Source organism: Podarcis vaucheri, assembly GCF_965113315.1.
Source record: "Podarcis vaucheri genome assembly, chromosome: 4".
NCBI lineage: Eukaryota > Metazoa > Chordata > Lepidosauria > Squamata > Lacertidae > Podarcis > Podarcis vaucheri.
The window spans coordinates 87,054,382-87,070,512 of NC_138762.1; the positions used below are offsets into that span (position 1 = coordinate 87,054,382).

At 41.4% G+C, this 16,131-nt stretch overlaps 2 protein-coding genes across 7 annotated transcripts in view; one reads left to right on the forward strand and one right to left on the reverse strand.

The window, feature by feature from the left end:
* CLYBL (citramalyl-CoA lyase) overlaps positions 1 to 16,131 on the reverse strand; it is a 191,201-nt gene that overhangs the window by 97,753 nt on the left and 77,317 nt on the right. The window lies entirely within an intron of this gene.
* LOC309530183 (uncharacterized protein) overlaps positions 1 to 16,131 on the forward strand; it is a 42,718-nt gene that overhangs the window by 7,103 nt on the left and 19,484 nt on the right. For 2 of the 5 annotated variants that reach the window (XR_014218618.1, XR_014218621.1), the window contains exon 3: positions 2,689 to 3,242. Coding sequence is in view for 1 of the 5 variants with exons in the window: in XM_082218903.1 (XP_082075029.1) it covers positions 4,816 to 4,894 (79 nt within the window). In the remaining 4 variants the exon portion in view is untranslated. Of the gene's footprint in view, positions 1 to 2,688; positions 3,243 to 4,815; positions 4,963 to 16,131 lie in introns of those variants that run through there. The other 3 variants (XR_014218617.1, XR_014218619.1, XM_082218903.1) reach the window with 3 other exon arrangements.

Sequence of the window (16,131 nt, forward strand, 5' to 3'; positions counted from 1 at the left end):
GAGCCAAGCACTGCAACTAAGCCCACCACTTTTATTGACTTCTTAAAAACCAAATAACCTGGCATATTAGTGTGTGCATTCTGCAACAGACATTCAGCTCCATTGTACTACTTAGAAGGGAATAAAAGGAAACCCTACTGTTTGAAATCCAGCGGAACATCCCCACAACAGAGCACAACTGTTCCCTCATGCATGAATGGGAAGGAGATGAAAGAAAAGATGGACTTCTGAGGTGCAGCAAAAAACAAAGACAACAAAAGTGCTGATCATGAGGGAATGACACAACTCATTGCCGCAAAAAGGATGAGAGAAAGGAGCTCAAACAATAGTGTAGACAGCTAAGTGACATGTAGAAGAATTGAAAAATCTACAGAAGTGCCTTTTCTCTCCACACTTGACGAGAAACAATTAAATGTTGGTACATCTGTCATAAAAAGGATAATTGAAACCTGTTACCGTCATTATGGACAGCAACTTAACTACCAAAACTGTAACTGTCCAATTAAATGTTGCCCCCTCTGTTATCTACACCACTTGCTAAAATGAAAAGCTTTGATTCCTCTGATAATTTGCCATGTCTGAATCTGTTATAAATTATATACTTGAACAGGCACATTCTAGAAGGTGCATATACACACAGAGAGAGAGAGACTGGATAGAAGGACAGGCAAGGAACAAAACAGGCGAGTTCCAAGCACACAAGTTGCTTCTCTGCCAAATAGTTAAGGTTTTCAGCAGAGAGCCCAAGAACAGGATAATCACCCCAAAAACTCATTAGACTTTGTTTACCCGTCCAGATGTCCACCAGCCTGCGAAAACAATGATGCTCTAAACTAATCTACTGACTGTTGCTACTTGCTTGAGAACATGGAGCGGCCAACTAAACTGAAGAGCAGTTATTGACCCTGTCAGGATACCTGATTAATGGATAAACGCTGTAATTGATTAGCGGAGAAGTGTGAATTAAAATGGAGAGTACAGCATCAATAATGAATCTCTGACAAAAGAGAGCTGACATAAAATGTAAAACGATTGCCCGCAGCTATATCTCATCAAAGACACACTTTTTCTTAAAAACAGAAGAAGGAGGGGTGGGGAGAGATTTAGCCCAGGGTCCTGTCCTCTGCAGTTCTTTAGTCTTTTCTCTTGGTAATGATGCTGTGTGTTAAACCACCAGCAAAATGTTATGGGAACGACTCATCAATCCACCTTCATACTTCAAGCTATGTGAGGCAGTTAAATGACTCCATTATCCTCCCACTTCTTTATCCCTTCAAAGATACCCTAGACTTCCTTCATTTGTTCACCCTGAATTCCCTGCTATTATGTCGGCTGAGAACCGTAAATTTTGCATGCACCCAAGCACCCTGCTCTACAGGTTGTTGCAGCCGCTGCTGCAGGGAACAGGCCTGCCCAACTTTTGTGACGCACTGAGCCAAAAGCAAGTCAGCAGCAATATATATGTGCTCATGGCCCCCCAGGAGCCCAACAGAGCTCCCTGATTTTGCAACTGTGGTTGGACCTTTGACTGAGGATATCCAGGTTTAAATCCCCACTCAACCACTAAGGATGCTGGGTGACATTGGCCGCTCCCAAATCACTCTCTAGATGCCTAATCTGTTGTGAAAATAAGATTTGGCCTAAGGAAACAAGCGTGCTGTCCCAGGCTCCTTAGCAAACAAAATAAACAAATAAAACAAATAAAACTGTTAAGCAGCTAGCAAGGAGCATACGTTTATATTACTTACTATTTCATGCATTTCATAAATGTATACCCCACTTTTTGAGCAACTTCCTCCACAAAGCACCTTACACTCTCCAATAAAAAACAACCCCACCCAATGACAAAATGTAAAAGTACATAATACAGTACAGCCAAAACAATAAACCAGCATAAAAAGTGAAGTACAAATATAGAATTTAAAAATGAAATACAGATCATAAAGAACATTTAAAACGTATACGAACAAGCAAGGAGTAAAACTGCAGAAGTAAAGTTTCAGAAATATCATGGGATCGTTAGGAAAAGTTTAAGAGAAAATTAAGTTTTTGACGGAAATAAGAAATTGTAACAATAAGCAAAAATTGTAACTACTGTATAAGCAAGAAATTCTGCTGGTGTTTTTTTAGCTCAGCTCTTAAGAATTACCAGCTGTGCCCCAAGATAAAAATAGAACGTGTGTATGTGTTATTGAGGAAATCCCACTGAATTCAATAGGAACTCAATTCTAAGTTGACTTTTTAAAGACTGTGCTGTCGACCAATCATATTCAGGAAGAAATATGTGAGCAGGATATGATCAATGGTGGCTGGTGCCCATTGGAACTGCTAGGGTAGAAGCAGAGAGGCCAACAGTAAAGGGAGTCAGAGACAATGACAGGCAGAACCCAAAAATTCTACTTTTCTTCCCATCATCCTCTCTGCTAAGTTGAAGAGACAACATGGAGACTAAGGAGGCTGACTCTGACAGCTAGGAGCCATTCGTTTATAAAATGCATAGCACCTTATTAAAAAATTGCTTGGAGGTGTGTTTTGTCTTGCTTTTATATCCAAGAGGTACGTAAATTTTGTTAATAAAATATTTGAGCCCAACATTTTGTGTCAAAGGATTCGGTAATTTTTGGCAATTCACCTTGATTGTAACATACTGGCATAAGAACTCTGTAACATCTTGCGTTTCGGTTGCAGTAGGGGTGAAACAGTCCAAAAGCACAACCTGTTAAGGAAGATGATCAAGGAGGTGACATTTCCTGTGGTTCTTCAAGCCGTTCAGCTAAAGAACGAACTTCACCTTCCCTAACAATGTTTGAAAGGACAGAAAAGGTGACTGGCACTAAGCACATTTCAGAAGCTCAAATGTGGGGGTATTCAACGCAAGAGAATAGTTTTATTAACTTGCTTTTAGCGGTTATAATTTTGTGAAACATAGAACCATGCATACAGGTATTATGGTATGGAACATAATTAACACACTTCATTAAGTTTATCAAATATTTGAAACCATATGCTTTAGACCAATCCTACAAATGCATACATCTTTTAACCATTCTAATCTGCAAAAAGATGTCCGTTGCAGTAAGTGCTTTTAATTCTCAGTATGAAATATAGTCAGGTCAGCTTGAGACAGTAGTTAAAATTAACAAAAAGCACTGTAAGTGCAAGTTTAAAAGCAATAACAATAGCAACAATAATAACGGACAACAACAATCACTCCTTTTGTATGCTGACAGGCCTTTGTAGCTGTTTTTTGTTTTTGTTTTAATAACCAGTCATTTTAATTATTATCTCTCTTGTTTTAATACTGTTTTTTGTTTTAATGTTGTACACTTCCTTGTATGCATGGTATGATTGGTGGAATAGAAATACTTTTATAAATAAAATAATATACAAGATAGGATAAACAGTTGCACAATGTTTTCAAATGTCACTGTAAATAAAATACAGTGAAAATGTAGTAGTTTAATAAGGTAATTTTCTGTATTTAGCTCACCTAAAGGTTTTAGCAAATGAATAATTTAGCAAAAGGTTTCACATCAGTTTGTACGATTATTAAATATGTATCTACAGGGCAATGTGTATCCCAAAAATACCAAACAAACAAACAAACAAACAAACAAACAGGAATTTCTGGCATAAACATTCAGTTTAAATCTATACACAGGAATACCAGGGCAACCATTTTGTGGCAATGCAGACATGCTATTTGCTAGTTGCCATGATACGAAGAACCTGCATGGCACAAATGACAAAGGAATGCCTGCAGAACTATAGAATTACAGACATGTAGTCTCTGCATTTGAAGTGCCATTGAACAATCCACCACAAGATTCAGTGGTATCCAATGATATAACCAATTTCTTACCCCTTTTCAGCTGAGCCCCATTTTTTACACGATGGCATATTTCACTAATGATATGCAGATCAATCTGTGTGTAAGAAAACCAGCAATACTAAAACTTAACAAGAGCAGCAGCAGCAACACATTTATATATATAGGCTTGGATTCAAAGCTTTCTAGTAACTTCCACCCATTCTAGGTGCTCCAAGATTTCCACTGACTCTCCTCTACCTGAGAGTAGACACTTTGAAATTAAAGGACCTAAGTTACTCATGTCCATTCGTTTCAGTGGGTTTGCCAGGTAACACTGGATTCAATTCACTTAGCTTGACACCTTAGCGAGGAGGTGTCAAGAAAAATGTATAAGTTGAATCAAGGGTAAAAAGATAAAGTTGCAAGTCAGGTCATCCACTATTTTGGAAAGTAAAGGAAGTAGGAAACTAGGATGACAGGAAAATCAGAGGGATTTAGAGAAGCGTTTTGAAAAGGGGTACAATCCTTAGAGCTTCAAATCCCCTCCACATAACCCTACTTTTGCTCTCCCTCTCTTATTCTCTTCACACTTTCCAGAAAAATGGAATAAAATAAAACCATACATGCGGTATAAAATATGACTTCTGTATAGTATAAAGCAGGAAAGTGAAGGAATCCAAAAAGCAGCTGCTTAAAATTAAATCATCATGTTTTCAAAAAATGTGTTAATTTCTAAAAGTTTCAATGTATTCAAGAAAAGGCCTGTTTAAACTATTCTCTATTATTTTTCACTGCTGACTGAGAGTTCAGCATGATCACCAGTACAATTTTAAAGAATAATCTCTCTCTTAGCCATTGTTACAGATAGAAGCAGGAATTAAGCACAGTCTTTTTGGCAGCTGAACTTGGATCAAAAAGACATTCATAACTCCTGCAGGGTTTTGCTTTCTTGGGTCATGGCAACTTTCACAAGGCTTCTTTCTACCCTTTACCTTTTTTCATAGGCGATTATATCCCTGGTTAAAATCCAGACATTTACTGCCAGACAAGAACAAATTACTTTGACCAGGGACACTCCTGAAGGTAAAATTCTTCAGCAGCAGGTGGGTCTGACCCACAACCTTTGCCTGAGCTCTCTGGTTCATTAACTTGTAATTTCTCATACCAAAAGTGAAATATTTCCCCTCTGACTTGCAGGCTGATGTATTTATTCAGATTGGGAACAGTGTACCAGAACAGGGATGGCCAATATGGCGTCTTTCAGATGTTGTCAGACTCCCAACTCCTATCGGCCCCAGCAAGCATGGCCCAAGGTCAGGGATGATGGGAGTTGTCTAGCAAAAACTGCAGGGTACTACATTGGCTATCCCTGTCTCACTGGTACATGTTTTCCTGGTGTCCTAAATACAACTGGGTTGCCATATGTCCGGAATTTCCTGGACATATCTGGAATACTGCAGTCGGAAGCAGTGTCCAAGCGGAAATTGCTAAAATGTCTGGGGAAATCAGACATTTTGGCCAAAACGAAATACAAGGAAAGGGAGGTGGCTAACTCATCCTGACATGACTAAATGATGCTCCTGACTCTCAGACTGAGGCTGCCAGGAGGAAGCTTCTCAGTCCAGAAGGATTTCATGATCTAGTCTAATGTCATGACTCACCTCAAGAAGCAAAGAATCCACAGACATTGGTAAAAATTGGTAGAGAAGGTAGCAAGTCTACCCAACCTCATAAAAGGTAAAGGACGGTTAAGTCCAGTCATAGGAGACTATGAGGTTGTGGTGCTAACCTCGCTTTTCAGGTCAAGGGAGGCAGCGTTTGTCCGCAGACCGCTTTCTGGGTCATGTGCCCAGCATGACTAAACCACTTCTGGTACAACAGGACACCATGATGGAAGCCAGAGTGCAAGGAAACACCATTTACCTTCCCGCCAGAGCCGTACCTATTTATCTACTTCCACTGGCGTGCCTTCAAATTGCTAGGTTGGCAGGAGCTGGGACAGAGCAATGGAAGCTCACTCCGTCGCGGCCCGGGGATCCGAACCGCCAACCTTCCAATCAGCAAGCCCAAGAGGCTCAGTGGTTTAGACCACAGCACCACTCACTCCCTACCCAGCCACATAACATCCCTATTTCCATTTTGCATTGGGGGGGGTCTCTTTCTCCTTCCTTCATCCCAGTGGACCTTGTTGGAGTCTACTGCAATTTGCATTTGAATTCCAAAGAACTAGTGTTAAAGGAACAAAGGAAGCATGGATTTATCCAGTCACTCAACAGTGAAGGAATTCAACTGGCAATTCAGTCAAACTTTCTAGTGTGGTGTCAGAGCAATGATTCCCTAATGGTGGGTCATGGGTGCTGAGCCAGTTTGTTGGCAATGTGTGATGTCATAGGCGCCGACTCCATGGGGCTTGAGGGGGCCCGAGCCCCCTCAAAAATTCATTGGGGGGGCTCCGCCCCCCAATAATCTCCGGCGCCCCTCCAGCAGAGCGCCATCGCCGCCCCTCCCCCAGCCCAAAATGCACAGGGTCGGGCTGCATGCCTCCTGCCCTCCCTCCCGAGCAAAAGCTCCACCCAATTTCCTTCGGAGCAGATTAATAGGCGCAGCACGCTCTCCCCTATTCGCTCACGAGGAGGCGGCGCCACTTTATTTGCATATTCATGAGCTTATTTATTATTCATGAGCTTTCCCGGGCCCCCCCAATATTTTTTATAAGTCCGCGTCCCTGTGTGATGTATGAAGCTACTTATTGTAAATCATATGAGCCTCAGGTAGCTGAGAAGGAAGTTCAATTTGACAGGAGGCCTCAAGCATTGTAGGTTACATAACCTCCAACGTTTCTCCAATGAAAACAGGGATGTCCTATTCCATCATCATCAACATCAACATCATCATTATCATCATCATTTTTATTTATTTATACCCCACCCATCTGACTGCATTGCCCCAGCCACTCTGGACAGCTTCCAGTATATATAAAACCATAATAAAACATTAACAAACTTCCCTATACAGGGCTGCCTTCAGGTATCTTCTAAAGGTTGTATAGTTACTTATCTCATTGGCTCAGGGGTCACATAACTCCATACCCTCCAACATTTCTCCAATGAGAACAGGGACATCCTATGAAAAAACAGGACATTCCAGGATCAGATCAGAAACCAGGACGACTTCTATCAATCCGGGATTGTCCCTGGAAAATAAGGACACTTGGAGGGTCTGAGGTTAGACAGGGCACTCCTTTGGTGAAGGCACTTCCTATGTCTATTAAGCAGAAATAGGGAAGCATATTGAAGATACTTGTTAATAGGGTGACCAGGTGCAAAAGAAGGCATTGTTCCTTTAAAGCTATGTAAAATAATAATAATAATAATAATAATAATAATAATAATAATAATAATAATAATAATTTGAATTTATATACCGCCCTATATCCGGGGGTCTCAGGGCGGTTCACAAAACAGATATTTCATGGTCAAACCTGGGCATATGTGATTGGCTCTCCCAATTTTTATTTTTATTTAAATGCAATCATAGGACACTCTGGTTTTGACTGGAGGACAGGTGAATTAACCCTTCCCCCCTCTGTTCAAAATACACCTGTATGGTATCTCCCTCCATTAGTGTATTAGTAGCTTCAGGGTGGGGGGTGCAGTTTTGATTGGGAAAACGGGATAACCACACCCCTCCCACAGCACCATTGCTTCAGTGAAAAGCAGAGCTTCCACAGCTGCTTTTCAGTTCAACCCACAAAAAAACATGCACCGAATAATTTTGGGATGTTCTGCTCATGGATCCCCAGGGGTCTAATGGGGCTTCTCAGATGTGCTGCTTATTCCAAAAGGCTGGGGAAAGCTACTGTACTCGTCATCCCTTCTTCTGCACAATGGGATGGAAGGAATCAAGCAGAGGTTGAATAGTCATCGGTTGGGGATGCCTAGTTCTAGATTTCCTTCACCAAGAGGATTTGGATTTCCTGCACCAAGTCAATAATTCTATGACTATCACAAGAGCTCTGCCTTCCTTTGTACCCAGTCACCCTACTTGTGTGACTCCCAGCCAATGTCTCCCACTTTCCAGTTGAAGAACTGCCTTGTTTTAATTTTTACGATGCACTAAAAAAAAAAACCCTAGATCGTAGGGTTTGCCTCAACTGGTGATAAATCTTAACCTTCCTAGCATGGAAATATTATACCCAGACTTTTGTTATATGCTTTCTCGTCTCCCTTTTCCTAAACTGAACACCACTGGCTTGAGAACGAAAACTTCCTCCAATATACACACATAAGGAATCAATTAGCTTGCAAAAACATGGCAGAACCACATTTGATTTCTTTTCTTCCAGATAAGTAGAAAGCTTTAATGACAGTCACATATAAGGAATAATAAAGTGTACTTATAGCATTGCATGGCCCCTTGACATAATTGTTGTTTAGAGAGGCATGTAATGTGGTCATGCGAAAGATTGGTTTCACTTTTTGTGGGGGTTTTGTGGTTGCAATATCCATGTCTTTGGATCATAACATGTAATCTGATCAATGATCTGATATACATTCCCAAAACCAGAAGGGAGAAAAACTGCTTGCCTTTGGTTATATATATATATATTTAAAAATATTAAGTAAACCTTTCAGCAGTTTCACACATTTCAATTTTTTAAAAAAGGTTAGAAGCTATCACAACAATTTCTTGTAATTAAGTGATTACTAGTTATTTCTTATTTTTAGTTTGAATGCTATCAAAAACTACATCTCATACCTCAAATTCTTCTTTTATTAACTTGGAAGCAAGTTGCACTGGTGGTTTTGACCAATGAAACATTCAGTAAAATTGAAATCCTCTATATCTAAGCTTGCATCTGTTATCTTGTTCTGCAGCATGATATATAACTCCCCCATCCAAGAAAAACCCACCCTTGGCTATTTAAAATGAGGTCCTGCCAATTTCCTCGCTTTTCCCAAGATAAGCAGAGTTTAAGACATAACAAGATGGGTCAGTCTCTGTTGCTTTGGAGTATTTGGAGTCTGCCAAGCCATAGGCAAGTGCTATCTTATTCCCAAGTGTTACCTATGCAGATGTTTCAAAGTGACCTGCTTTGCTCCAGCAATTATGTAGCACAACTGTGCAGTCCAGATACAGCTTCCAGATGGGCATGTTGAGATCCTTTTCTGCTATTAAATATGGACCATTTCTGATTATCAGCCAACACTGTTGTGAAATATGTTGTGAAATCTGCAAGCAAGGAAAACCTGGCGGAAGACATCTTCCAAATACAAGCAAAGTCAATAAAACCTGAGTTCCGTAAACTTTTCTGCAAAATCAGTCACCATAGCTATCAAATTATATTTTGATAGGTTTGAATTACGTATTTTTTGCACCATAACACTCACTTTTTTCCTCCTAGAAAGTAAGGGGAAATATCTGTGCGTGTTATGGAGCAAATGCCTGCGGGTGGCAGGGGAGATCTGCTGCAGTCATGAGCAGAGGATCCATGGTTCCCTTTCCTTCCCTCCTCCACGGTTACAAAGCATGGATCCACATGGATCCTCAGGATTTTTGCATTGGGCTACTCCAAACTCACTGTCAGATCACATGTCTGTGGCCACAGCATGAACCACAAAAATCATATATCCACTATTTCGTTTAGAATATTTTTTTTCTTGTTTTCCTCCTCTAAAAACTATGTGCGTGTTATGGTCTGGTGCGTGTTATAGAGCGAAAAATACGGTATTTATTTCATTTATTAAATTTGCATAGAACCCTTCCTCCAAAGATCACATTAAAGTGCAAAATGCAAAAACATTTGAGATTTATAATTCTATTTTTAAAAAAGCTTTAGATTCCATGTATATATTTTCACGATCGATAACACACATAAATCTTCATGTTACAGATAGGTAGCCGTGTTGGTCTGCCATAGTCAAAATAAAAGAATTCCTTCCAGTAGCACCTTAAAGACCAACTAAGTTAGTTCTTGGTATGAGCTTTCGTGTGCATGCACACTTCTTCAGATACACGTGTAACTGAAGAAGTGTGCATGCACACGAAAGCTCATACCAAGAACTAACTTAGTTGGTCTTTAAGGTGCTACTGGAAGGAATTTTTTTATAAATCTTCATGGTAACCTTTGAAACCAGACATGAGGAAGCTGTGGTCCTCCAGAGGTCGGGATTCCCAACACCCATCAGCCCCGGTTAGTGTGCCAGTGGTCAGAGATAATGGGAGTTGGTAGTCCAAATTTTGCAGGGTCACAGATTCCTCATACTTGCTATAATCAGATGGTTCATATCTACCTGGAATCAAAACTGGGAAGCTCTGTTGACATAATGGATGAAGATGGAAACTAAGATGGGGGCTTCTGATTAGAACCATTAAAATAAATAAATACTCAAACTGAACAGAATGGAATTTTGCTTTCATGAATAGTTTTTTCCGCTTTAGTAATCTTATTTTGGAAAATGTCTGAGCACTTCGAGACTAAGTAAGTGAACTTGATAGGTGCATGGTGTATGGAAAAAAAGGATATAATGATGTCAGTGTCCCCTTATTCCTATGCTAGGAATTGGGGAGGTTGCTTTACCACTCATTCGCTCCACTAAGATGCATTTTCTCCATAAAGACAGATTTGCACATAAAGACCCCAATTCAGGTAAAGTTAGTTACATTATGTCCCCTTTAAACGAAGAGGAAACCAGCAGCCTCCTTTACAGAAGCTGATGGAGAAGCTTCTTGACTCGTAGTTGAAAACTATTTATTCAAATTTCTGTCATATATTACAATTGGAACTTGTAAACGCTGTTTACCTTCCCGCCGGAGTGGTACCTATTGATCTACTTGCACTTTGACATTACCCTAATAAAAAATCCACTTCTCAATGCTGCCCTTTGTACTGGCAGGGGAGAAACATCACAGCGCATGGCCCTAAGAGTCTGAGATGTGAACCTGGAAGCCCTTGAAACAAATTTCACCTAGACCGTGAATTTATTAGGTAGTCTTAAACAACCCGTTATCACTCAACCTTCCTCAACCTATGACCGACCCTATAAGAGTTGTAGGGATTAACATACGCAACATGAAAGCACTAAATAATAAATGATACATATCAATATCTTTTACACAGTATCCAATCATCTCCATAGCTGAGCAAGGTAAGAGCCATTTAAAAACTGGGTGGATTTGAATATTTTATCACCGTACAAAGGCGCCGTGTTAATTAAAGTCACATATTGCTCTTCTGCAGTACGCCTTCATCAGCGCAGAAACACAGAGGCTTCTAAAATGCCAGTTTCAGAGACCATCAGGGTTATATTCTGAGTGGCACGTTTCTAAACAGTTAATCACTGATTTGAATATATGTCAACACATTCTGCTGGAGTGCTATAAAACGTGTCAACAGCAAAAAGCAAAAAATAAGAAAAAAATTGGTGACATACTTGGGACACAGAGTTTTTGTGCTGACACACCGTAATATAATTTTTTTTGAAAAATATATCATCTGTTTAGCTATAAGCAACAATTAATCTTTTCAGTCATAAATACAGTGTTTTAAATTACACCTACAGAAGCAAAAACACACCCAAAGTGCTATTTAATCTTACTTTCATTGCCTTTCTGGCCCTGCTGATTTAAAAATTCCTAAAATGCAGCACGCAATAAATTTTGCAATTAGGAGAAAAACGTGAGCTATCAATATTTATTTCCCCTTTCCTCAGTTAATAAAATTACTTAACTCTAAACCTCTAAGTGAAAAGAAATCCTGGGAGCACTGCAAGCCTCAGAGGATTAATTTCGCTTCCATGAAATGACATTTTATTCCCGAATCATTTAACCTCTGACTTTTCATAACTAGACATTCAGCCCTTGAACTGTGATTTAGCGACGCAACTCAAAGGTGGCAGAACAGTCCTGTCATGTATGTGATATTAACAGCTTTCTCTTCCACCTCCCCACGCAAGCAGATGATGAAGACCTGATGACTGAAACTTAGTTTTTAATTATTTTTTAAGGAAAGTTTTTTACATCCCTCAATGGATTATTGGAATTTCCTTGTAGAATCAGCTTATAGGAACCCTAAAATATGCACAAATTACATCTGCACATGTTTGTTGTCCCATTACTGTTACACCGCTCCCTTTCTTTTATCTTTTCCCTGTGTTATAGTCAATGTTTTGGGGCAGGGGCCTGTCCTTCTTAAATTTCATTTTGCTTATCTTACTCAGTGAAGTGCCATAGACATGGATAACCCTATATAAATACTAAATAATTCTTTTTCTGTTTTAACGAGGGTAAAAGAAATATGTAAAAAAACACAACACAAAAACGATGCAAAATCATCTGCATTCATTGGTCAGCACCACTTATTTAACCACTAAAAACGCAAAAGACATATCAACCCAATTGGCTAGGGAAAAACATCATCATTCACCTTGGGGTCTCTAATTTCAGTGGCGCCGAAATTCAGGTTCCTCCCAGCCTGTCTCGCTTCATTTTAAATACAGTGGTACCTCCGGTTGCGGACGGGATCCGTTCCAGAGCTCTGGTCGGATCCCAAGGTTTCCGCAACTAGTGGGACCACTTCTGCACATGCACGCGCGGCAAAACACTTCCGGGTTTGCCGCTTTTGCAACCCGAATTTTACATTACCCAAGGGCAACGTAAGGACAGATCGTGAAGCTGAGGCTCCAATACTTTGGCCACCTCATGAGAGGAGAAGACTCCCTGGAAAAGACCCTGATGGAGGGCACAAGGAGAAGGGGACAACAGAGGACAAGATGGTTGGATAGTGTTCTCGAAGCTACCAGCATGAGTTTGACCAAATTAAGGGAGGCAGTGGAAGACAGGAGTGCCTGGCGTGCTCTGGTCCATGGGGTCACGAAGAGTCGGACACGACTAAACGACTCAACAACAACAACATAAGGCAAGGTGCTACTGTAATAGTTGCATCCAAACCGCTAAATCCACCTCTGTATCATGTGACTATTTCAGTCATCAATGTTTGATTTGCCTCGGCAGAACACACATAAAATGCCCTGAACCGATTAGTCAGGTTGATTTGTCAATCTCTTATCCTGCCCACTTTGACACTGGTTTGTATCCAAAAGCAGGCCCTCCAAGTGTCCCTATATTCCAGGGACAGTCCTGGATTTACAGATGGTGTCCTGGTTTCTGATCTGATCCCGGAACGTCCTGCATTTCCTTAGGACGTCCCTATTTTCACTGGAGAAATGTTGGAGGGTATGGAGTTATGCAACCTCCGGGCCAAGAAGGTAAATTCTGTATAGTTTTATGTTTTTATGTATGTTAGAAGCCACCCAGAGTGGCTGGGGCAATCCAGTCAGTTGGGCGGGTTATAAATAATGAAATTATTATGATTAGGGCTATAGAATAGGACAACCCTATTTTCATTGGAGAAATCTTGGGACGGTGTGCGAAAGTGGTTTTGCCTTAGCAGTAAGTGTTTTAAGGCACCTATTTTTCACTGATCTGGCCCTATAGCCACCTGTGCTATTATCCTGTTTTGACAGTTCCTCGAGTTTCAGGGGCAGGTTCGGGAGGGCAGAGACATGGGGCTTAAGCAAGTAACTGGGAAATCAGCAAAAACTGGCTGCCCAGACTTTTCCAATCAGAACTACATTCTGCTAAGACACAGAGCCATCATAGATGCAACCCACTGTTTGCCCAGTTCCTTTCCCTGGGATTTGAACGACTATATTCCTTGCTCTGTTGGACACAGGTGGCGCTGTGGGTTAAACCACAGAGCCTAGGACTTGCCGATCAGAAGGTCGGTGGTTCGAATCCCCGCAACGGGGTGAGCTCCCGTTGCTCGGTCCCTGCTCCTGCCAACCTAGCAGTTCGAAAGCACGTCAAAGTGCAAGTAGATAAATAGGTACCCCTCCAGTGGGAAGGTAAATGGTTTTTCCGTGCATTGCTCTGGTTCGCCAGAAGCGGCTTAGTCATGCTGGCCACATGACCCGGAAGCTGTACGCCGGCTTCCTCGGCCAATAAAGCGAGATGAGCGCCGCAACCCCAGAGTCAGCCACAACTGGACCTAATAGTCAGGGGTCCCTTTACCTTTATTCCTTGCTCTTCCTATGTACATTTATTGCATGTAACCACCAAATTTAATCCTTGCTCAGGGTCTTCTTTCAAACATGTACACCTTCATTGTGATACAATGGACTGATACCACCTATGCAAGGCTGTACAGTCATCCAGTTTGTTTTTCTTGAAATTAATTCTTCTATTGCCGTTTTGGCCACAGCAGTTCTAACAAACGGCAAATCTTTCAGGTTTTTTTACTGGATATTCAACTGGTCAGTTGTGAATTCTTCACTACCTACATTCTCTCCTGACTGGGCCACAGGGCTTCGTATTCTCCCCACCTTCCACCATTTCTGGGAGAAGTGAACAAATGAAGCAAGTGTTTTACCTCACAATGTCGGGGAGTATGACTTTGGTCTGTTTCCAGCTCCCCTCGGCAAACCCACCGAACTAGATTGTGTTAACATAGCAATTTAGATAAAGCAATGGACTTTGGTGAGGAAAACCGTGGTTGCTTGAACTGAAGTGGAACCAGGGATGCCAACCTGAATAAAATATTGCGAGAGGAGGCAGGCAAGCCCTACCCTACGTAATCAATCACATGATGCAGTGCGCAGACACCATTTTAATGGCAATGCCAATCAACTTTCTTGGGGGGTGGCCCCCTCAAATATTTTATTTGGGGAGAAGAAATGGAACGTCAGCCCCTAGGAGTTGGCTCCTATGAGTGGAACTATAAATTAACTTTCCCTTTTTCCTGTTGAGTAGTTGTAGGAGGTATGCTCTGAAATGAATCACTTTGGGAAAGATCCAATACTTTAAATGTGAACCTTGAGGCCTTATTCCCTCAAGAGAAACGCTTCGGGGACCACATGCTGACTGTGAGACAGGCCAGGGCTACAAGCATACACTTTTCATCATCCCTAAATCCAGTGCTATTTTTCTAGAAAAAGTGGTGCTGGAACTCACCATGAACATCTCCTTCGTGCTCTTAGAATGGCCATGGCGCACACCTGAGGGGGCCTGGAACTGAGTTCCGTTGAGTTGTGGCTGAAAAAAATGTCCTGCCTAAATCCATAGTCTCTTTAGCTGTATTCAGGCAGTCACCTGAACAGTGGAAGACCTAGATGGGGCCAGAGCAAAGACACATGCACAAGCTCCTTAGATCCTTGCATAATTTACAATGCATTTGTAAAGGCTGTTTTTTCAATGTGCTTAGAAACTGTCCCTTTGATTGAAACCCCCTGATAAACCGGGGTTCCTGCTTCCAGGGAGATTTTGAAGCGTGCTCATTTGAACACATTTGGAAAACCCTCCAGACCTAACTGCATGAAGATCTGAAGAGCAGTCAACATGACCGGAGAAGTTAAGGCCGGTGGGGGCTTGTGTCATACCCTCCAACATTTCTCTGATGAAAACAGAGACAGCCTGAGGAAAAAACAGGACATTCTGGGATCAAATCAGAAACTGGTACGACTTCTTTAAATAGGGGCACTTGGAGGGTCTGTAATGTATTGGTGCCCCCCAGCCCCCAATTTAAATCTTCACATGTTCATGCAAATGACTGCACACAGCTTTTATCTCTTAAGAAGCTTGAGAGCAAGAAAGTGTGGGTGCTGCAATGATCTTGACAGATCTTTCTTAAATTCATCCATCAATCCATCCTCACACTTCATCTACTCATACACCCCCACACCCTTCTTTCAATATTTTCTCTTTCACCCCAATTCAGCTGTTAACGGAAAAATCCGAGGGCTCCCTTGGACAAAAAACAAAGACACCAACCAGGATTACTTGGAGCAAAACAGCAGCCTGTAGGCTTGGCCTTTATTGATCTGTTGCAACAGGGTGCTCCCCTCACCTGCAGGAGAGAGGAGAGACCCAGGAAAATGGTGTGCAAGGCCTTATAAAGACTTTTGAAATTGCCACCCTGTAGATCAAGACCACCCCCAGAAACATCACACCTACATCACAGAAAAGGCGGTCTAAAACAGAACATTTGAATATTGTTTATCTCCTGTTGTTGTTTATCTCCTGCCTGGCAGGTTACTTGATTGGATTGCCTGGGGAGCCTGGCCATTCTTTTGTAGTGATAGATACTTAGTTCCTGGGCCATGTCACAGGCTCACACCCTATTCAAACACAGACATACCCTTAAGACAGGATTTGTGAAGGAAAAGACAATGGGGAGGCTTTTCCAGTTTGACCTTGCAGAGAAAACATTTGCTCAGTTTAGGAATCAAAATGGTTCCAGGTTGGCCTTCCTGTGCTGATCTATG